A 23,495-nucleotide genomic window follows, 5' to 3' on the forward strand; every position below is an offset into this window, starting at 1 on the left:
GGAGAATAGAACTCCTCAATGGATAAAAGTAAATTGCTCGCGATCAGTATAATAGCTTAGTAAACAGTAGTCTTTTAACTAGGCATAACATAATGTGTTAATACAGTGGGACCACTAAAAAAATGTAAAATAAAAAAAAATAAAAAAACGACTTTAACCACAAACACTAAAAAGTAAAAAATAATTTATTGTTATCGTGGTTTTTTTCATTTTTTTGTTAGTGCATCATCAGATGACGTAAGCATTTTATTTAAATTATGTTAAATATGTATAATAATTATTAAATGTTAGTATTTCATAATTAATAGAAGAAAAAAAAAACAATTTTACTGAACAGTTGACTCTTTTTCACAGTTTAACGTTTGAACCCTAAAAGTGCCTGCTTTTGAGTTAACCCTTTTTTCCGAATAACCGTGTGTAAGAAAATAGATATTCACATTAAATAGATACTAAAGGTAGGTATAGATATAGTTACTATTTTAAAGGTACTTATAAATAATGTTGATGCCTCTCACTTCTTGACTCTATACTTGTGTCACACGTCAACACGTAACCATGTTGTAATAAAATATTATATTCGGCATAAGTACAAAAGCCAAAATTCTCGATTGTGAATAGTAAAATATCATTAACAGGGCTCTCTCCGTCTCTCGTTTCATACAATCGTAGTTCCAATTTCATTTGAATACTAAGCAACCAAAGTCCATGAAATTTTGCAGACATATTCTAGAAACTAATATCTGTGTCTGTGGTGTTTTAGATTTTTCTAAAAATATGTAGTTTTAAAATTACAGGGGCTCAAAGATTTGTATGAAAATTTTTAAGACCGCGTAACTTTGAAACCGAATATTTTAGCAGAAATCTGGAAAACCACAGACATAGATATTAGTTTCTAGAGTATGTCTGCAAAATTTCATGGACTTTGGTTGCTTAATATTCAAATGAAATTGGAACTACGATTGTATGAAACGAGTGATACTTTATTAAATGGATATGAATAAAGATTAAGGACAAGATAAGGTTCTCAACGATTACCAAAACTACGATTACTATCTACTTAGGTACGCGACGAAATTATGACTATATTTTAGATAATTCTATATACAATATACATATATACAACCTGAGATTTACAAAATTATCTAACGTATTAGACACTTACTTTATCAAAATTAGAACACTAGGTACTTATAAATATTTACAACTATCATTTTCACTGCTTACAATAGTCTTAGTTAATGCATAAATACTTACATTATACTTAATCATTTTATCTTAGCTACCTAAATATTTAGAATTTGTTAAACTTGAGATTTTTGTGATTCTTGCATTCCTAATTTTACGTTAATTCGAAATTTTTAATCGTTAATTCAATCCTAGTAACTACGTGCTTATGAATTAACGTTAATTTCCTCAATTTTAGTTTAAGTAATAACGTAAGGATCAATTATTTAATGAAGGAAAATTGATCATTTATTTTTGAATTTAAACTTATTTTTTAAATTTCGGTATATTTATTTGACAAGTAGGTATCTTGCTGGTTTTTCCGTCAGAAAGGGATTTTTAGGATATTTCAAACCAGGAATAGATTCAATTTTGACTATTAAAAAATACTTTAAAATAAGATATCCATCTAAACAACCATTAAACTTAAACTATTTGTTTTTGATTTACTTACTATTTAGCTTATTGTATTTTGTATTTTTACAATAATTATCTTAGATATCTTACTATCACTTGTTTATTAGTTAATACCTAGATACTAATAATAATCTAACTGGCATTCCGAGAGCTGAAATAAAATGAGAGCGCGTGAAGTCAACGACGCCATGGAAACGTGTACACGCGGCTCATCTCATTTGTTTCAATATAACAGGAGACAGAATTTATGCCAGGGATAGGGGACACTGTCTCGTTTTAACACCTCTTAAATTTAAGCAAAGTCAAAGACCAATCTACAATATCTTAGCCCGTGATTTTTTAGCCTGTTCACAGTGCTAAAAAATCACGCGTGCTACATAATATCTAATGGCACGCTTTTCCACTGACATATTTTTAGTGGACCAATCAGATTACTGTTAGATGAAGTGAAAAAATTATCACATCATATAGGGATAAATTTTCATTTTTTATGATTTTTAATTTTTTAGGGTTCTTTAATTTTGAAATTTTTATTATTTGTTGTTGTAGCGGCAATAGAAATACACATTCCGTGGTTTCAACTCTCTACCTAGAGAGAGAGAGAGAGAGAGAGAGAGAGAGAGAGAGAGAGAGAGAGTTCATGAGATTCATCCCGCTGACAGAAAGACGGACGGAGGTACAGCTTATCTAATTATTTGAAATGACGCGCCCCACTAGCACAATTTACATCCAAATCAACAAAATTATTTAGTGGGGCGCGTCATTTCAGCTCAGGCAAGCTGTAATAGAGTATGTCACGTTCGCGTTGGCACCTTTTTGGTACGGAATCCTATTAATCTGATTGGTCTGCTAAACACATCTCCACCCATCTCCACTCTGCTGGATACCGGGTCTTAAAAGGTGCGTATAAGTCCGTTGACGATAACGTCCTGCGTTCGTCCTGCCCTGCGGCTTACATTGCCGTTGTGGTGTACATATCAGGCTTAAATCACGTACAGCCACGTCCAGCTAGTGACTTCTGTCGTCGGTAATCGTAAATGTTCCATTACAGGGGGAGTTCGCAGACTTCCTGTAAATTAATCGGATATTTCTTTATTGAACGACCTGCAAGTGTTCACAAACGGAAAAGTTGAACATTGGGTTGTTTTATCACACATACCTAAACCTATATCGGCTTTTTGCTATTTTAATTAGGTACTTAACTACTTATTACTTGTACTCTTTCTTTATTACTTTGACTTGATCGTATGTTGCCATTCCATTGAAATTAGTTGTGGATTTTTTGGTTACTTGCAATATTATTGTCTGATTGAGTTATAATTTTGCAGTCGTGTGTAGTTTGGATGACACAAGATGATTATGGTACTTTTGAGCTTCTCTGATGACGGAGATTGAAGGTGGATATTGGAACTCTCTGATGGTAGGTTACCTAGTGCTAAATCCTACATGATATTTTGATGAGTACATTTCATCCTCTTTAAGGACCTACATAATAAAATGCTTTGACTTCAAAAAAGTTTTTTACATTTACGTGACTTATTTTAACAGCGTCTATTGTTCAATGTACCGATTTATTTAAATAATATTAACTAAATTCTCATTCCTCAGGTTGGAATTTGTGTACATTAATATGAGTTATTAGCTTTATTATTACCTTGTGTTCTCTTTCGAAGAAACAACAGTGTCAGGTAATAAAAGAACTATAGTGCCTCCTGCAGCACTTAAGGCAGCTATCGTCGCCATTGGTAAGTGAAGATTTAATTTGGCCTGTAAAAGATTGAAAAAAATTATTATTTTTACTTTACGCACATCATAGGTATTATTATAGTTTAAAACTTCAATGATAAATATCGCGCCTAATATTACTGTAAAGCAATTTAGAAATGTAATACTTTGTCTCATGCAAAAATTCTTTAAAAAATCCCTGAGAAAATGTTTTCGAATAATCTATTTCATTCAGAGTAAGACTTACCAATTCCCATAAATATGGTATGCATATTAGCGCAAATCCTGATGCAATCTGGCTGGCACCAACACCAAGGTTTCTTATTATGGTTGGATATAACTCCGCAGTAAATATCGGTAGCATCATATTCGTCGTAGCAATCGCAAACTTTCCCACCATAAGACATGCTATCATAACCCACTCATCGTTGAATGATATTGATAAGAGCTCGCTTGCTATACAAGCGACTCCACATAAAATCATTGAAGCGAATATAGGCAGGCGTCTACCAGCTTTAAATAATATAGGAATGCTTAAAGCTATCGCCGGTACTTCTACTAAAGCGAGTATGATCGACGTCATGTGCAAATTGCCTATATTGAATTTTCCAATATTCAAGACGAGGCCGTAATAAGCAATGGTCATTGAAAACCAAGCCATAAACAAACAAAATGTTCTCTTCATCAGACATCCTTTGAACAGCATTAGAACATTAGGTTCTTCTTTTCTGGCCTCTGGTTTGTATAGTGTTAACATTTTATCCAAATCAACTGCGTTTCCCTTGTTGTTAAACTTTGCTGCCTTTTCTAGTATAACTTTGGCTTCCTGTGTTCTTCCAACACTCAATAACCATCTTGGAGATTCTGGCAAAACAAACCTGAAATGGTTACAGAGTCAAATGTTATATCAATATTTAAAGCAGCAGGGAAAAAACTATTGGCAATCTTACTAATAGATATGTACTAGCAATATTTATGAAAAAATATAATGATTTTCTAACTATTCTTTACCTATAAGTTCGTGTATCGTTCATCAGATTGAGTTGAAACTTAGTACAGTTGTTTGTTTGTTTATTTGTGTGTTTGTATATGCGTGAAAGTTACTATTAAGTAGGAACTGTAATTGTAGGAGTAGGTACTGTTAAGTATTCCATAATACGTCGTACCATCATAGTACATGACACACGAGTCAAAATTGAAAGAGGCATTACAACTCACTATTAAATAAAATATATTAGCATAGTTAAATTGTAAATTTACCATAACACAATCAGGAAACACCCTGGTACTGATAATGAGAGTTGTACATCCCTCCAATTTGGCATGACCATTGAGAGCAACGATACAATCACATAAGCCAGAGGCAGAGGGAAGAAATTGCAAACTCCTGCAATTGTCACCCAAGGCCCCCCAACCAGCTCCACGGAGAGGACGAAAGCGGCGTACACCACAGACACCGACACTAGGCCCATGAAGAGTCTCACTACAATATATTGCACGTAAGTTCGTACCAGGAGGGACAAGATGGCCAGTGCGCTTTGAGCGATCATCATGCCCATGAGTATTCTTTTACGGCCAAATCTGTAACAATACAATAATATAGGATTATTTTATCATCGATACTTTATGGAAAAAAAGCTGCGATAGCCTAGAGGTTAGAACGTCCGGCTCTTAATCGGAAGTCGGGGGTTCGATTCCGGGCACGCACTTTTCAGTTATGTGCGTTTTAAGCAAATAAATATCACCTACTTTAAAGGTGAAGGAAAACATCGTGAGGAAATCTACATGCCTGAGAGTTCTCCATGTTCTCAAAGGTGTGTAAAGTCTACCAATCCACATTCAACCAGCATGGCCGACTATGGCCCTCCTTCCCGTTCTCAGTAGTGGGTCGGCAATGGGTTGATCAATGGGTTGATGACTGGATGAAAAGAAAAGTCTTTTAAAAGTCACCAGGACCTAAAAAGCCGAAATTTTGCAAAGGTTCCCTTAATAATCAAGGTGTAAGGCTGGACTTTTTGAAATTCCCACGGAACAGGGAATGAAGAGGATTCATATTTTGGCCGAGTGAAGCTGTGGATGGTCGCTACTAGTAAGTAAAAACTTGTCTGAGACCTGAGTGTTAGATTTATTTGTATCTACGCTCGTGGTTTTTCTTTGGTATAATAATAACTTGTTGATTGTACGTAATTATATTGTGTGCAGGTATATATTTGATTACTCGTCGTCTTTGAGTTTCTTGTGAAATAAGTAACTTTAAGAATTTCCTTGAATAAAACAAGAAGCTTGTTATCATATCACTTCCTAACTATCGTAAAGGATATCATATTTTAATAAAATGTTTAAAAATTAAAAACTTTGATCCCTATTTCTAGTTTTTACCTACGGAAACTAATATCATCCATTTTTTTTAAAAGACATAAACGAATAGTCTGAATTTCCGTTCACGAGTACCTGTTATATTCGCGTACTTTCATTAAGTATTACATTTTTATTTTTGTCTTTTTTTAATTCTTGTAGGGAGGCCAACGGTTAGATTTCCGACTGGGTGAATTTGTGTATTTAGGTACTATTTCTAAATTGATTGGGGTGCGGTCTGTTGATAGATTTCAGTTGTGGCTAGTAATTACCCATCTCCACGACTTAGCTTCTCGATATGCTCGAAGGTCCTGATAGAAGGGCAGGACCCTTCGTATAGAAGTACGTATGGATAAACTGCTATACTCATTCCAAATTGCGCACATCATCACTTATTTGGCGAGATCAGTAATGATGCCGTTTCAGTCGCCGCCCCAGGAAGTTTAGAGGTTTTTTTTTTTTTTTAAACTTTAATTAAAGTAATAAATTGATCTTACTTGTCCGATATCCAACCACCAATAACTCCACCAACGCCAACACCAACTAGAAACAGTACTTCGCCCAATACAGTGAGATTGGCTTGGTCACACACGAGATTCCATTCCGAAATTATGGTGTCACCGACTTCGGACCGATCATAATCCCATTCTGTACACTTCTGGAAGGAGTCTAAGATAGGAGCCGTGTTGTTAATGATACTTTCCGCACTTATTCCAGCGGGAAGCAAACGAACATAGCATGCATCTATTGGTTGGCTGTAATTAATCCAATCATCTAATGGTAGACTAGATAAATTATCGGGTCTTCGACACCAAAAGTTTGTCATTTTTGCCTGAAAAAAAAGAAAAATAGCAGTCAGTTACATGGCAAGGGTCTATATCTATACATTGAGGGGATATACATAGCAGTGATAGACTAGTGGTTCAAATTTCGGCCTTCTAGTCTAAGAATCCGGGGTTCGATCCTCTACGTTACTCTAACTTTTCGGAGCTACTCGTAAGTATGTGCGTTTTAAGCAACTGATTTGCTTTAACAGCGAAGGAAAACATCATAAGAAAACCTGCATGTCTGAGAGTATTCCATTATGTTCTCAAAGGTGTGTGAAGTCTGCCAATGCGCCAGCTTAGCCAGCCTAGTAGACTATGGCCCAACTGTTCTATCTTTGGGAAATAATGCGGTGGGATCCCTAATCCTTCCGCATACAACTCACTAAGAGAACGAGATTTCGATTATTAGATTATGTTAGTGGTAATAACTGGGACCGACGGTTTAACGTGCTCTTCGAGACACGGAGGAAACGATAAGGCTTAATTTGGACCACCAAAGTCATTCATCTATCCAGGTACCGACTTGAGTCAACTTTGTTTAAAATCGTGATCGTTGATATGCTTTGTTGTTGTGTATAATAAGTACTAAGAGAGTGATAATTAGGTCTTACCGTAAATGTAGGTAAATATATGTGAAAAGTGCACGGGAAAGAGAACAGTGACAAGAGGAAGGTCATCAGCAGCTGCCACCGGCCGTAGTCACCGATGATCGCCGATACCACGTCCCCTTGTTCATTGTCTTCGATTGGCTCTTGGTGCTTTTCTTTGCTCAACCCTTGATTTGGGATTACTGGAACAAAAAATATGTAAAGTTAAAAATCTACCTTGAATTCACAAAGAAGCTAAGTAATACGAGTATATAAGTACAAACACCACTCGACGCACGTTTCGCCCCACGTTAGGTGCTGCGTGGTGGTGCGTATTGCTTGCTTGGTGGCTGCCTTTTCCTGCATGTTTATCAGTGGGAGGGTGGGCGATGCATATCGCATGGTGCATACAGATTTGTTTGGTTTAGCGGATTATAGCAAATTGAGATTTTGGTTCCTTGTAAACACCTAGTTATTAAATAAAATATATGGATATTATGAGGTAAGAATATAATATGTTGCAGCGACATATGCATTAGGTACTAAATTGACCCGACCGTTGTTATTTTTCGTTATAGCTCTTTCCTGTTTTTAAATTTCTTTTTGAAACTTTTCAACTTATGTTTAGCAGTAGGTATGCTTAGCTATTCAAATCCATAGGTTTTATCCCTGTCCGAGGTACCAATATTTAGCTGCTTCTTTAGGAAGACTTGTCCACGCGGTTTACAATTCCTATTCAAAGCCCCTGTTTAATTTGATACAAAACTGGATAATATTCACACATCTGCAGATAAATGCTTGGCTTGCTTGCCATATTATAAACACATAAAATACATTAAAATATTATTTACAAAAGAGCCTTGGAACAACTTGTCATCATACTATGTAATTTTAATTTAAGTACGTTTGCCAGTAACTCTAGATCTCTATTATACATTTCGGATTCTAAATTGGATCTGACTAGGTATTGATTACTGTAGCTGTAACTAACAGAAATCTTACGTGTCTTGCAAAAAGATCAATTCACGGAACAAAACATAATACTTACCTACCGATTAATAGTGAAAGGATTTACAGTAATTAATAAACTTGATCTAAGTATGTGAAAAGTAATTAAAGGTCAAAGGAAAAGAAAAGAAATAAAAATGTCAAAGAAAAAACCTATTATTTAAAAATATGACAAAGTAACTGAGCGCAAAAAGTGCAGCATTGCAAAATCTTCATAGCATATCCGGGTTTATAATTAGGTATACTTATGTTTCTCCAATAGATTGCTTGGAGATGTGTGTTACGTAACTACCTATCTGATTTACCTATCTTTTGCTTTACAATTTTCCATTATTTTAAAAAGACGATTCACAAATCTACTGTTTCAAAATTAGGTACTCTCCGTTTTTGTTTAATATGTTTTATAAAATTATATTCTCAAATTTTAACGTACTGGAATTAATTACTAACCACATCATGGATATCTCATGTCTGGATCTACACTGTGGCTGTGTAATGTGTATGCATACGAAAGTACATATATTCTACCAAAAACCTTAGTTAACTTAGTTCTTTACCATTACCATTTACATCGTCAACGTGATTTACACCTCAACCTCAAAAAAGTTGTTTTTGTTACTCCAGCTCATCTCATCGTAACATAATATATCTGAGTGACACCCTTCTGGAGTCTTCATTGACACTATTAATAGCTTCTTCTAATTAAGCGCAATTTACAGTTTATAAACTGCAGGAAGCGCAATTGCTATATCATGTCATGCAATAAATGGCGAATCAGTTCTAATCAATCGAACGCTTTAGGCTGGACGCACAGTTGCTCAGTGATCGTTACTTTTCAGCCGCTGAAGCTTGCACCAAGGCTCTCGGGTGACTAACGGAAGTATGTATATCACTATCCATATTAAAAAATAATGCGTAAGTGTTTGTTTGTTGCTTTATTGGTTTGTCCTTCAATCACGTCGCAACGGAGCCATGGATCAATATAATTTTTGCATGGGTATAATTAAAAAGCTGGAGAGTGATACAAGTTACTTTTATCCTTGAAAATAAAAAAGGTCCCACGGGATTTTTAAAAACCCAAATCCAAGTGGATGAAGTCGCGAAGCTTGTCTCACTTTATAAAAAGAAAAGTCCTGACTCAATCACTGATTGACTCATCAACGCCAAGCCCGAACCCTTAAACCTTTTAAGCTGGAATTTTGCACAGATTTTTCGCCCGGATTTTTTTATTATTCTGCAATTACGTTTGCAGAAATGTTGCTAAGGAACTATACTAATAGATTCATTGTCTGCACAGACGTCAAAGAGAAGAAAAGTGTGAGATTAATTTCTCAAGTGGTTAGACGCTTAAGTATTAGTAACCAACGGTACTGATTCTGAACGCAACAAAATTTTAGGTTATTCGCATCTCTTTCTTATCAATGTAATAAGAAAAGGATATACCAACCTAATTGAATTTAGAACTTTCAAATTTCGAGACTTTAGATGTGAGTCGTGAGCCTATTATTTAAATTAATAGAGTGCACAAAAGTTAGAGTCTTTAAATCATTAACTAAAATTGTTTAAATTTTTTCGTGATTCCCATGACCTACTACAATGCGACCTATGTCACTATAGATTTAGAGTATTTGAATACACACTGTTAATTTCTTCCTTCCATACTTCAGTGCCCATTTACCTTTAGTTTAGAGAAAGACAACAGACGTGCGGCCAACCTTAGAATGGCACTTTTTGTTATGTCATAGCGAGTTGGCGCGCGCGAGGCAATCTTGTAAAGGACATGCGCGCCTTGGTAATGATCTTTAATGCAGTGTTAACGAACCGCGAGCAAACCTTGCGATTGGAAGATCATAAGATAAGATTTAAGAAAAATCTATTGCGTATGAGCGCCTGCAACAGGGTGAACCATATAAACCAGAAAGGTACCAAAAACGAAGATAGGTGCTAGTACTGGTGATTACTGATAAAGTGATAAGATACCATAAAAAATACGAAAAAATGAAAAATGCTATATTTTTTAAAAGTTCACAATATATTGCAAATAAAATATTTGACTGACGCAAGAGGTTAACGAACATTCCGTAAATAGGTGACTCGAAGTCAGTGCAGCGTCGTAGGTGGGGCATTGACCCGAGTTTTGCACGCTACTTTATCACTAGCATCTGGGGATAAAATAGTCGAAATTACCTACGCTAAGTATGTTAACTAGTTAATTAAGTCGAAATTGAATCTGGGAACCCACAATTGGTACTATTACACATTCATTAAGTAAGTAGGTATATCCAATTAAAAACATGATTTTATTAGAAATGTTACCCGTGAGTGAACACGTCAGCAAGAAGTTAGGTTTTCTAGAAAATTGATTTTCCAGGATAAAAGCAGCCTATTTCCGCCTCCGAGATACAAACTATCCCTATACCTATAGAATAGATGATGTCTGCGACTTCGTCCACGTAGATTCAGATTTTCCCAACTCTTTGATTTTCCAGGACAAAAAGTAGCCTATGTCCATTCCTGGGATGCAAGCTATCTCTGAACTAAAAGTCAATCGGTTAAACGGATGGACCATGGACAAACTAGCACACAGACATACTAACACTCTTTCGCATTTATAATATTAGTATCTAATATCTATTAGTACCTATAGATGTAAAAGTCACATCAAAGTCGCTCAGCGTGCTATGGAGCGGGCTATGTTGAGTATCTCTCTGAGGGACCAAATCCGCGAGGAAATCCGTAGGAAAACCAGAGTGACCGATATAGCTCAGCGAATTAGCCAGCTGAAGTGGCAGTGGGCAGGCCACGTCTGCCGCAGAACTGGTGGCCGCTGGAGCAGATGTGTTCTGGAGTGGAGACCGCGTATCAGAAAGCGCAGTGTGGGACGACTTCTAACCCGCTGGACTGAGTACGAAGGTAGCGGGAAGTGGGTGGATGAGGAAGGCGGAGGATTGTGGTGGTGGCGCGCTCTCGGGAAGGCCTATGTCCAGCTGTGGACGAAAACAGGCTAATTGATTGAAGGGTCAGACCTTGCGTAATGAGTAACCGACGTAGAAGAGATCTTTTCAGTTTTGTCTCTCTATATTACTTACTAGGTCAAAGGGAAAATGCTGGTCTAGCAGAAGTTGTAATCAATTAAATAGACATTTCCGTACGTTTGGTATATCCGGTACTTAATCGAGGTTTAGTTGCGGTTCGTTAACATTGCATTGAAGGTCATCAAGTCATTACCATGGCACGCGTGGTCCTTTCCTTAAGTAAACTAAACATTATTATAATAGTAGATAGCTATATCTCGTCATCATCATAATATATCAACCCATTGCCGATCCACTACTGAGCACGCATCACCTCTCAGAGTGAAAAGGGTTTAGACCACAGTCCGCTGCAGTTGAAGTGCAGATTGGCAGACTTCACACACCTTTGAGAACATCATGGAATTGTTCGCGCGTATTTTTTTCGCGAGTGCGTGCGGCATCTTACGATTTCCATAATAATATTAAATCACAGGATTTTGCGGAAAAAATCGCGCGATGAAAATTTGCAGTGCGGGCTTGCCCTAGAAAATCTTACAAAATGACAACGATAATCATAGTGGTTACACACAAATCACCGGCAATATTATCGTATTTTTGGTTAACATTGACCTGCTTTCTATAGTTCTATAATAATCGACGTTATTCAAAAGATCTGAAGATTGCATAAGATAAAAGATTTTCTTATTTGTTTGATACTATTATACAAGTCAAGGTGGATAAAGTGTACCTATTAGAAAACAGCCGATTTAGGTTTTCAATAAAATGTTATCTAAAATTGAGAGTTTGTTACGCCCATAAGGCTGAAAGAGTTTGCTTGAAAACTTTAAAAACAAGTTGGTACATTTTATTAGAATCGAAATTCACCATCCTATTTTTTATGGCAGGATTCAGTCTTTGCTTTACAATCCTCATTGCTGAAGATCGTGACTCTTGAATTAGTCCCATAATCTTGAGTTTTTATTGGTATTATAATGCAGTGGGCTCTCTGTACATACTCATCTCTCTGTAGGTACATGCTTTTCTACATACGACTCGATTTCGACTCATTGGACTCATATGGCGATGACTGGGAGAAGCTAACGTTCCTATCAGAATTATAATACCTAAGCAAATTAGATGACAAAATATGATATCCTCAAAAATAAAAATTGTAACAGGCTTATTATTGTGAAACCATGTATTAAAACGAATGTGCAAGACAAATCCAACGAACCACAACACGAAGAAGTTTGAGGAGTGCCTATGCTACCTCCAGCCTTTGTTATAAGACTACCTGGTACATTGTCATAGAAGTTACATAATTAATTGTTTTTTTTTTTTAATTCGGTTCAATCGGTTGCTAGAAAGTGGTCTAAAATTCAGTTGCAAACTTTGCCCACATACTAACACGGCAAGTTAAACAAAAGCCTATAACAAAAAAATCTTGCAACCGTTTAACTTTTTACACGCATAATAGAATTTAAATTCACGAACGCTTGAATGAAACTATCACGGCTCAATGACAAGCAATTAATTTGCATTCATCGTCCCCGAGCGAATTTCCGTTTGTTAATTGTTAGCAAAACGTTCACAGATTGAAATGTTACGCTTCAATATTCAGTGACCCAGAGGCCATAGTGTAACTTTTAAGTCAAGAATTAACGCATGTATGTTGATGTACATGTCGTAGCGAAACGGCATATTCTATCATATCACTAGATTTGTTTAGTGAAATGGTCTAATTAAGTTGTCGTTTTAACATCTCCCGGGAGTTAGCTATATCACTGAGGGATATGTAGCACGCTCTGAAACGTCTGTTTCTTATAAAAATAAGACTAAGATTTCTGTAAAAATGTGTAGTTGTAAAGTTACAAGGGCTTAAAGATTTGTACATAACCTTTCAACCCGTGTGGATTACATATTATTTTTAAGGAATTCTGGCAAACAGATCAAACAACAGAATATTTGTTTCACGAACGTATTTACATTCAGTTTGATCATGGTTTGATCGGTTAGTATTCAAAGGTAAACTACTTTGTATGGAGATGAAACTTCTCTAAGGCCCTGAGTCTTATCATAACCCCTCTAAATGACCCTTTAAATTGGCTTCACGGGTCTACGCAGTAACTATGAATTCATAGAGCGGTAACATAACACCTTTTGACTCATCTTCCCGGTTAAGTGGTCTTACGTTGCTGTTGTTCTGCATAAATTAATTTATTTTTTATTGATAATAAGTTTACGCTTGACTGTGTTCACGCCTGGTACTTTTAAATGATTGTAGTCTATGATATTATTATCTCTCTGCGTAGTATTCCTCATTGCTGTAGGTCGTGACCTTACGTTAGGCTCGGAACGCACAAGCGGTTGAAAGACTGGCCGCGGTCATCGAATAGCCCTGCATCGATTTATCACACAAATTCTAAGCCAAAGTTGTCTCATGTGCGCCTACATAGTTACTCATAAACATTAGTGTATGATGAATAGAAGTGGCTATGTAACCGCTGATCATTTATCAGGCCGAGATATGAGTAAGCCGCGATAGCGTAGTGGTTAATAGTTAAGACGTTCGGCCTGCTAGACAGGAGTCCAGGGTTTGATCCGGGGCACGCACCTTTCATTTTTTATCACTTGCTTTAACGGTAAAGGAAAACATCGTAAGGAAACCTGCATGCCTGAGAATTGTCCATAATTTTCTCGGCGGTTTGTGAAGGCTGGCAAACTGCGCTTGGCCAGCGTGGTAGACTATGGCACCCTTTTCATTCTGAGTGGAGATCTATGCTCAAGTAGCGGGCTGGCAATGGGTTGAGTGAGATAATAATGATGAAATATTTGGTGTCTAGTTTAACTTTCTAACAATCCAACTATCAAACGCTGGGAAAAGAAGCCAAAGAATATGTAATTTTTCTGCAAAAACTTATATAGGATAGTCTAGTTTTTCATTAGGTGGGTATTCTTTTGGGCCTGGTTTAAAGAAATAAAAATGTCAAAAGAAAATCGTCAACCGTAATGTGCGTTACTCTTACTAGATGCCCGTATCAGTCGTTTAGCTGGTTAAAAAATACATTATTGATGATTTCGTCATCGGCAGTGAAGGGACTATGGTCTAAACGGAATAGAGGCAATCCAAGGCCGCGATAGCCAAAGGGGTGCAGAATCAATCAATGCCGGTTTCGCAACTTTTGATATGTAATACCTACCTATTAAAAAAGTATTTCGAAATGAAAAGATATTTCTTGAAGAACTTTGACGACTTTGAAGAAATATTTTTTAAAACACTGCTTTCGAAAGATTTTAATGAAGGCCATAGGTAGGTAATGAATGGCTGGGCTTGTTTTAAAAACATACACATTATATGGGTGAGTACCTATTCATATTTTTTTATAAATATATTTCTACATTTCCTGTTCCTCGTTTAATTTAAAAGTTGATTTTGAAAATGTTAAACATTCGTTTTACAAAAAGTATCGTCATTTTATTAGTCTTTTAACTACTCGGTATATTTTTTCACACCACAATAACTTTTCTATAAATAAAACTAGTTCAAAAAAAAATCGTGTTTACGGGTAAGTAGGTATATGAAATAATATGTATAAAATTCACCTTAGGTACATAATAAATCTAAGAACAAAACTAATTACCAACATTAGGTTGAATTTCGTTTTAATGTCACAAAACTGTAAGGTTTATTTTCATTTGTTGATAAGTAGATACTTACATACATTTTTAAAAATCTGAGTCTAGTGAAATTTTGATTTACTTACTGGAAGGAGTTGTCGAAAATATCGTGGCTAAGTAGTTAGCCTAGTGGTTAAGACGTTCACATTCTAATCGAAGGTCAGGGCGTTCGATCCGCACACACCCCTAATTTTTCGGGAGTATGTGCGTTAGAAATTAAATATCACTTGCTTTAAAGGTGAAGGAAAACACCTGAGATTTCCCCATAATGTTCTCAAAAATATGTGAAGTCTGCCAATCCGCACTAGACTATGGTCAAAACTCTTCTCAGTCTGAGAGGAGACCCGTGCTCTGTAATGAGCCGGCAGTCGGTTGATCATGATGACGATGATGAAGTAGGTAGAACGAATAGGCTGCCAAGCGATTTAGCTTTCTAACGTCTTGTAAAAATTGATTAGAGCTAGCTAGGCGTATGAGTTTAATTAAATTGCCGTTTTAGGTGAGCCCGCTTCTAAACGCCGCGGTCTCTTTCCACATAAGAATATAATATAAAGAGTCAGAAGTTAATCATAATCATAATCACATTTATTTCTATTATAGAAGCAGGCGTTTTTTTGCGGAAGTCCATGATATATCCAAGGAGATGTAGACCTCACAATGTCTAATTGCAAAGAACTCCTGAGCATGCTCCGGTGTCGGGGCGAAACGCGCGTCGAGTGGTATTGGAATTTGTGTGGTGCTGCGTACCATACAGAATTCGTTGGTTTGGCGGATTATAGCAAATTAAGCTTTTATATCATCCTTGTACACATTTATTTCACCAAATTGTGGGTAAATAACAGACAGTAGTACAATAGTTAGACCCGAACACTACCTAATGCCGCTCCAGTTAACAAAAAAAAAGTATGGGTGTATAAAGTCGGTTCAGTTTTTTAAAAATTCTATTATTCTTATATTAAGTGGATGATAGTTTGCGTGTCGCGTAGCGTGGGGGACGCCTCCGGAAGAACGCCTCAATGAAATTGATTCCTACTCGGTCACTGTTCTGGTTATTCTACTCACAAGTGTTAACTTACGAATAAATCCATCCATACTATCCATACCAATATTTATATACTGTGTTTATATTCTAATATTAAAAAATAAATGTGAATTATATTATAATAAATGCATAGTATTATAAATGCGAAAGCGTGTCTGTCTGTTTGTGATAGACAAACAGACAGACACGTCTGTCTGTCTGCTAGCTTTTCACGGCCCAACAGTTAAATTAAACCAATTTTCAAAATGAGTTTTCACGCGCCATTTTAACTGTCAACTTTCATGTTCAAAGTAGATACGATTCACCTTTAACTAAGGATTTGACATGACAGTTGACACACAAAGTTAATATGGCGCGTGAGAACTCATTTTATACGCATTATACCCATATTATTATGTATCTATTTAAGTAATTGCGAAGAAACTATTAATAGACGTCAATGACCTATGATCTGCTACAACATAAAATTGAAGGATAATCGTATGTAAGTATAAAAATAAAATAAGTAAGTACAAAATAAAATATTATTTCAAAACAACGATAATTAATTACTGTCCTCTAAACTAGCCATACATACATACCTAAACCTGCAGAAGTTGCTGCCATTGTCAAGTCAATACCAATGTTTGTAAAATAAGTGCAAATTGACTTGCTGAGAGTGCATTGTACCTACCTACCTACCTACTTCGTGTTTTCACTTCTGTCGGCAGCCAACTTTTTAACCCCCGACCCAAAAAGTGTTATAAGTTTGACGTGTGTATCTGTGTATGTGTGTGTCTGTGTATCTGTGTATCTGTGTATCTGTGTATGTGTGTGTCTGTGTATCTGTGTATCTGTGTATCTGTCTGTGGCATCGTAGCGCCTAAACGAATGAACCGATTTTAATTTAGTTTTTTTTGTTTGAAAGGTGGCTTGATCGAGAGTGTTCTTAGCTATAATCTAAAAAAATTGGTTCAGCCGTTTAAGAGTTATCAGCTCTTTTCTAGTTTTCTTGTAGAAAAGAAGGTTAGATAAACGTTAGGTTCATAATATTATGTCAATAGACAAATGTCAAGCTGTCAAGATGGACGTTGCCTAAATACATAATTATTTATTTAAAAATGATGTTTTGGAAAACTCAAATACTTTGGATCGTCGGGGGTGTTATAAATTTTTAATTTACACTTGTTAAAAAATGTCACAGTTCATTCAGCCAGTTAGGTTAACCACCTTTCCTTTCAGACATGCTAGATATATTATCTAACATATTATAACAGAAACACAGAAATCATAAGACAATGTACTCGTACCTACTTAGATAATTGCGATACTGTAATGGTGGCAGAAACTTCTGACCCTGCCCCCAAATGTTTAATTATAATCATATCCCACGTGCATTCATTGTTCTATAGATACTTAATCTGTTTTATAGATTACTAGTTGATGCCACTACTTCGTCTGCGTGGATTAAGGGTTTTTTAAAAATCCCGAAAGAACTCTAAGCTTATGTCTGTGCCCGGGATGTAAGCTAACTCTGCACCCATCAAAGTCAGTCAAACGGATGGGCTGTGAAAAGCTAGCAGACAGACACACTTTCGCATTTATAATATTAGTATGGATGAAGAGAAAATCATTTTAATATGCGAAACGATATCTTTAATAATTTTATCTCGTCTTATTTTGTCCTGTAAGAGCTGGGTCAAGTATAAACGACAATATACGCAGGTCTAGGCCGATTTTAATAAAATAATAACACTTATGCATATTGATCATTCGTAGCCAGTAGATGGAAAGAAGAGGGTAAATGGCTATTGGTTATATTATTCACTTGGCGTTTGGGAAAAGTCTTGAACATACGCGAGCGGTTTTAAGCATTATTATTTTAGGTGTTTTTAAACGGATTTTCAGCAAACCAGCTTCGTATTTACCACCGTAAACACCTTGTTTTTTTTAGCAGAAATCTTTTTTTGCGGAATATAGCTAATACACATAACACAAGTGTACGGATTATTATTCGTTGTCATACCTCATAGCAGCGTCTGCTAGTCACCTGATTTGCAAAACTTATTTAAAATTCGCCGAACGCAAAACATTTGCCATATCATGAACCTACGAGTACAGTGTGGCCAATTAATTTGCCGAATACCGAACTATCGTATTTGACTGAACTCGAATCATTTGCTGAATCCTGATAGTGGGGTCATACCATAGAAAACCTTTCAAAGAATATTAGATAATCATTTTAGGTCATACCTATTATTCATAAATATTACTATTTACAGTTTTTTAGGAAAGTAGGTATAAATATAATATCGTTTCCAGTTTTATTTTAATACAGTAATGTATTACGTATGTAGAGTATAGCAAAAATAATTAGGTAGGTAAGTTTATCAAGAAATAACCTCGAATAAGTCAACAATAAACTTGAACAATATACAAGATTTTACTTTGAAAGGGATATCAAAACCGAAAATCTCGGAATATTTTTATCCTCTTATGCAGATATAAATTTAAAAAAGTCAAGGTTTACTTTTGTATTATGAAACAATAATATCATTGTTATTCAATTAGGTAGGTGTAGTCCAAAAATATTATTATGTTGTGGCTGTTAACAATATATTGAAATTGCTGTTTTTCGTTAAAAATATCCCAAACTATGTACAGAACATAAGCTAAGGTCTACGACTTCGTTCTTTCGGATTAATTTAAGATTTTAAAAATCTCTAAGGAGCTCTTTGATTTTATAATGAAAATGTATGTGTAATGCATAAAATTTCTGGTCTATGTATTATACTGGCCAGTATGGTGGACTATGGTCAAAACCCTTTCTCAAAAAACCTGGGCTCAGTAGTGGACCGACAGGTTGATGACGATGAATCATATTATTGAGTTATCAGAAGTAGATTTTTTTCTAATAAGTAAAAATTATAAGCTAAAGAGTACCAATTTAATTTTTATAAAATGGATCATTGCAAAATATAATTATCGAGCTATACAGAATAATTAGAGCGAAGAATAATTATTTATTTATTAAAATCTAAATACGCAACACACAAGGTACAAGGTTTTGTTTAATGGTGGCATAGTTTTTATCATCATCGCGTGCCTTCTTCGAAACGAAGTTTGGCGGTCTTCATCCGAAATCTATCTAAAACCGCCTCTTTTAACTTCGAGTAACTAAGCAACCGCCTTATATCGTCCAACCATTTACGTCTTTGGCTACCAGCGAGGTGATTCGCTAACTCAGAGACGATAGCCAACGAGATTGGCTCTAAATTTGCTGCTTCACTGGGTGATAATAAAATATTGTTTCGTAGAAAACCTTCTACCTTCTAACACTAATCTTGGGAAAGTTATTGTGCTCCTCCCTGTAAATGTCCTAAGAAAGCGAGCTTCTTTCGCATGCTGGTGAACATGAGTTCTTTTTCTTTGTGGACCAATTCTAGTGTTTTAGTGTTCGGTGTAAGGCTGTTCCAGGTTGTCTTGAGCATTTTCCTGAAGTGATATGCCTACCTAGGTAGGTACTTCATTTCCGGGACCACATCTATGCTCTGACCTTTCAATTTCAGGTACATATACTTTTTAGAATAGGTATAAATAGTTACGTTGAGTTGTATTCGCTTCAAATTCTTACTATTACCAGATGGCATGCCTAAGGCTAAGCGTTTGCTGAGAGTCAGGCGACGTACCTCAGAGGGCAGGGCAGAACAGATTTTGTAATGCATGTATGTACTGGCAGCTGCGTACTTGCCATACATACATACTGCGCCAGGCGGCGGATGGCATATTATGCGATGCAGGCGTGTGTGTGGTGCTCTACTTCGCCCAGGGGCAGATTTCCATATAATCCGAGTGGGCCCGGGCCTAGGGCGGCAAATAATGATGAGCTTTTTATTAGTCGCGCTCTCTGTTAATCCACACGTCAACGTTAAAAACTCAAAAATGCGCGTTCAAAAAAAATTTTACGCGTGGAGATTCATCGAACTGGATCTTTGTTTACTACATTAGCGTAGGTAACGGTATTATTTTAATTTGTTTTACAGTAGAGTAGGGGGGTGACCGCGCGATTTATTCGCAAAATTCTGTGACATGGACTGGCACGCACTCACAAAAAAAAATATACACAAACGGCTTCATACTATTTCCATGTCACAGAATTCTGCGGTGAAATGTAGTGTAGCCTATCCTATGACTCCAAAACTTATTTATTCTTAACCGCGTCGTATGTGGAAGGATTAATTATATTATTTATATGATGAATGGAAAGGGGTTCGTAGTTCGTACCCTCAACAATGAAGATTAGAGAGAGAGAGAGAGAGGAAGATATACTGCGCTAGTTCTTACTTATCATTGGCTGTTTATGGATCAGTCAATAACACCGATTCAGCATTCAAGCTATCTATCTCATGGGCATAGGTTATTGCGCGATAAATTAATTATGCCGGTTACTGTAAAGATAAAACGGTATTAGACTGAGATTATAAAGGTTATCGATCGTGGCAAAAAAATAATAACTTTGTAGTAAATATTTTGTGCTAGATGATCACCGCGGCTTCGACCACGTAGATTTAGGTTTTAAAAATCATGAGGGAACTAGGTATTTGATTTTCCGGGATATAATTTAGTCTATCTCCATCTCTAAAATGCAGGCTATCTTTGTACTAAGTAGATGATGCCCGTAACTTCGTCCTTTTGGGTTTAAGTAACGCGGGAATTTTTGGTTTTCACGGAACAAAAGTAGCCTAAGTTTGTCCTTATCCGGGATGCTACGGAACCCTTCTAGTGCGAGTCCGACTTGCACTTGACCGATATTTTTCGATTCCTAAAGAAAAGGTTCGTTACGTTAGGTTAAACTAACCCGCGTAGACTACAATGCGTTTTTGACATTATTAATATCGATAAGTTATTTATGGTATAACGAGTATTTTTCCAATTCATAATAATCTCTTTAGACTAACACAAATGCTCTAATTATTATAGTCTACCAATACACACAAATTGATATATCATTAGTTTAACATCCTTTAAAAGGGCAAATTACTGTTTATTAGAGGTTACTGGAGGTTATCGAAAATGTATGTAAATATAGGTAACTTCTACCGGAAAAGTACCTACTTCAATAATGCAACTAACTTATCTGAACGGAAATTGCGCTCTACTACAAAATTATCGTATGTACCTACTTGCAATTCTGAGCTAAGATGCAATTTAGGTATTCAATTTTAAAGTTATTACAAGCACGTAAGTGTTAAAATACAATAAAAGTATCCTTAGTAGTCAAAACTTCTTAAGTCTTATTTAGTATCAATATTTTTATTTATCTTTTCCGCTCGTAGAGCTGAATGCTGTTAAGAAATAAACAATTTTCGTTGTTTTTTGGGCAACAATTAATTTCTAGGAAGTAAAAAAATTGTAGGTACTAGTAGTAAGTATGCTTACTCGTAAGTACGTGATGTTGTTTTATTCTGTAATCTTTCCCAGTACTGGGCGGCAGGAAAATCGGAAAATTACGGTCGAGCGCTTTGAATCATAGCCATGGTTATGTTTTACCGTTTTTAAAGATGAAGCTGAAATAAATAACGATATTTTTAATTTTTTAGAAAGAAGCCATAAGTAACATAAGTAAAATAATAATAAATAAGTAACAGAAAAATTCATTTGGCTATTATGGCTGAATTTGTTATGGGCTTCTTAGGGCCCGTTTGAAACCCTCGTAGTTTAGTTTTAAGTTGATGTTAAATTATCATCTCACTTATTAATTCACCTATCAATAATTTTACTAGCTTTGCCCGCGACTTCGTCTGCGTGAAAAAATTTTTTTCAAATCCCGAGTGTGTGTGTCACTTCTTGTATAACTAACTCTCTACCTGTCAGTGAAAATATTTTCCCCCTTTTCTCTGCCTTAGATTTTCCTAAAATCCTGAAATTCATATTTCTTTATTTTTAGTCGAAAGACCAAATACCTATTTCCTAGATTTCGCTCGAAAAATGACGGACTTTCTACAAACTTTCACCTCAATGATAACACTTCCTTGAATTTTCGAAAATCGTGAAACATGTATTCCTTCATTTTCAACCGAAAGCCCCGAAAGCCCCGAAAGCTTAATTTTCATAAAAATAACATAACTTCAAAACTCGCACTTGACCGATATTTTCCGATTCCTAAAGACATTCGTTACTGGCGGTCCAATGGTTACGGGATAACCTAACCTATGGGATTACGTTTATAACCTATTTAGATAATAAAATTAATTCACCTCTTTGAATTTCAAAAGCGTAGTTGCATTGTATATTTTGAAAAAAAAAAAGATTGAATGATTGAAAACGGGTAGAGCGAACTCACCTTTGAGCAAACTGACTACGATTAATCCGGAAGCTGTCCGTAACAATTTCTTCGAGCGAGTATTATCCTGGTAATTCAATCATTTGTTTATTATCCTAGCCCACATTTGGACGGGCAATAAGCCCAGATTTAAGACCAATCTATCATCTGTATCTCCGCGGAACAATTGTCGCCCACGCATCTGTTTAGTAGAGCATGAACCAGTTGTAAAATTACAACTGAAGAGTGCAGGCAAAAACGTAGATAAGGTTGCATGCAAGAGGTCAGTAAGTAACAAGTAGCGACACAGTTAGTGATGCGTCGCTGATCCGTGTACTTTACTGGTACACGATGTTCAGGGCTCCGTATCCAAAGGGTAAAAACGGAGCCCAGTCTGCCTGTCTGTCTGTCTGTCCGTCTGTCTGCGTGTCACAGGTCTCTATATCGGAAACGAAATTACAAACCTAAAATTTTAGTATTTTGGAAGCTGGGCGGATCAGCTAGTAAAATATGTTTTGTTGATTCGTTGTTTAACTCGAGTGGACTATCTTAAAATCCTTCTACTTGGATATTTCTCAAATTCCTAGACCCGGTGTTGAGCTGTATGTTGGTGTTAATATGTCAGCCCTACAGTTTTTTTCTTCTATATTCATTCATTCTATATATATATTTCTATTTTCATTCTATATTCATCAACTAAATTGCAGTATTACATAGAGGTCATTGTTTTATATTATTTATAGTACATGCATAGATGTATTTGTTTACATGGTAAAGACTGCAGCTGAAGAACAATTCAGCTGTTTTCTTCGGTCATTGTAGCGAATAGCGATTAATTGCAACGTGTGGCGATAAATTAATTAACATTCATTTATGTTATTAATTAACGTTTAGGATTACTTCATCTTTATTTAGGCGGTAGTTTCTTATTACGTATTATACAGTTTTTTTAAATTTAATTTATAACTATAGGTAGGTTACTTTAGTACGAAAAAATGATAAAACCACCGACTTTTCGACTTCCCTATGACTTTATCTATGTGGGTTTCGATTTTTTAAGGATCACGTTAAAATGATATTTCTTTAAAAAAATACAAAGAAGAGTTGCAAAATATGTGTGGGAAAATAAACACGAAGCTATTATGAATTTTGGTGTTATTATTCATACCCAGATAGTATCCAGCAGACCTGTAAAAATTGAGTACCTGGGTACGTATTTAAGCCTTAAGGTTAGATATAGCTGAGATGGACTGCTTGAGTTGGATGCTGAGATAGATGGCTGTCTCTTACATCTCAGATAAAATTTTTGAAGAAAAC

General features: G+C 35.8%; 1 protein-coding gene and 1 long non-coding RNA gene across 3 annotated transcripts in view; one reads left to right on the forward strand and one right to left on the reverse strand.

Annotated features, from left to right (window-relative positions):
- Window positions 1-872: 872 nt before the first annotated feature.
- Window positions 873-1,355, forward strand: LOC123870521. The gene is made up of 2 exons (XR_006797085.1): window positions 873-1,147; window positions 1,185-1,355. It is a non-coding gene; the product is annotated as an uncharacterized LOC123870521 (long non-coding RNA).
- A 150-nt stretch (window positions 1,356-1,505) lies between these two features.
- Window positions 1,506-23,495, reverse strand: part of LOC123870512 (organic cation transporter protein-like) — a 57,065-nt gene continuing 35,075 nt past the window's right edge. For both annotated transcript variants that reach the window (XM_045913853.1, XM_045913854.1), the window contains exons 2-7: window positions 7,160-7,338; window positions 6,219-6,553; window positions 4,627-4,947; window positions 3,614-4,244; window positions 3,296-3,408; window positions 1,506-2,710 (exon numbers count right to left, since the gene is read on the reverse strand). In XM_045913853.1, the coding sequence (XP_045769809.1) occupies window positions 2,650-2,710; window positions 3,296-3,408; window positions 3,614-4,244; window positions 4,627-4,947; window positions 6,219-6,553; window positions 7,160-7,338 (1,640 nt within the window). In that variant the 3' untranslated portion in view covers window positions 1,506-2,649. The remainder of the gene's footprint in view (window positions 2,711-3,295; window positions 3,409-3,613; window positions 4,245-4,626; window positions 4,948-6,218; window positions 6,554-7,159; window positions 7,339-23,495) is intronic.

Source organism: Maniola jurtina, chromosome 12, assembly GCF_905333055.1.
Source record: "Maniola jurtina chromosome 12, ilManJurt1.1, whole genome shotgun sequence".
In the NCBI taxonomy this organism is placed as follows: domain Eukaryota; kingdom Metazoa; phylum Arthropoda; class Insecta; order Lepidoptera; family Nymphalidae; genus Maniola; species Maniola jurtina.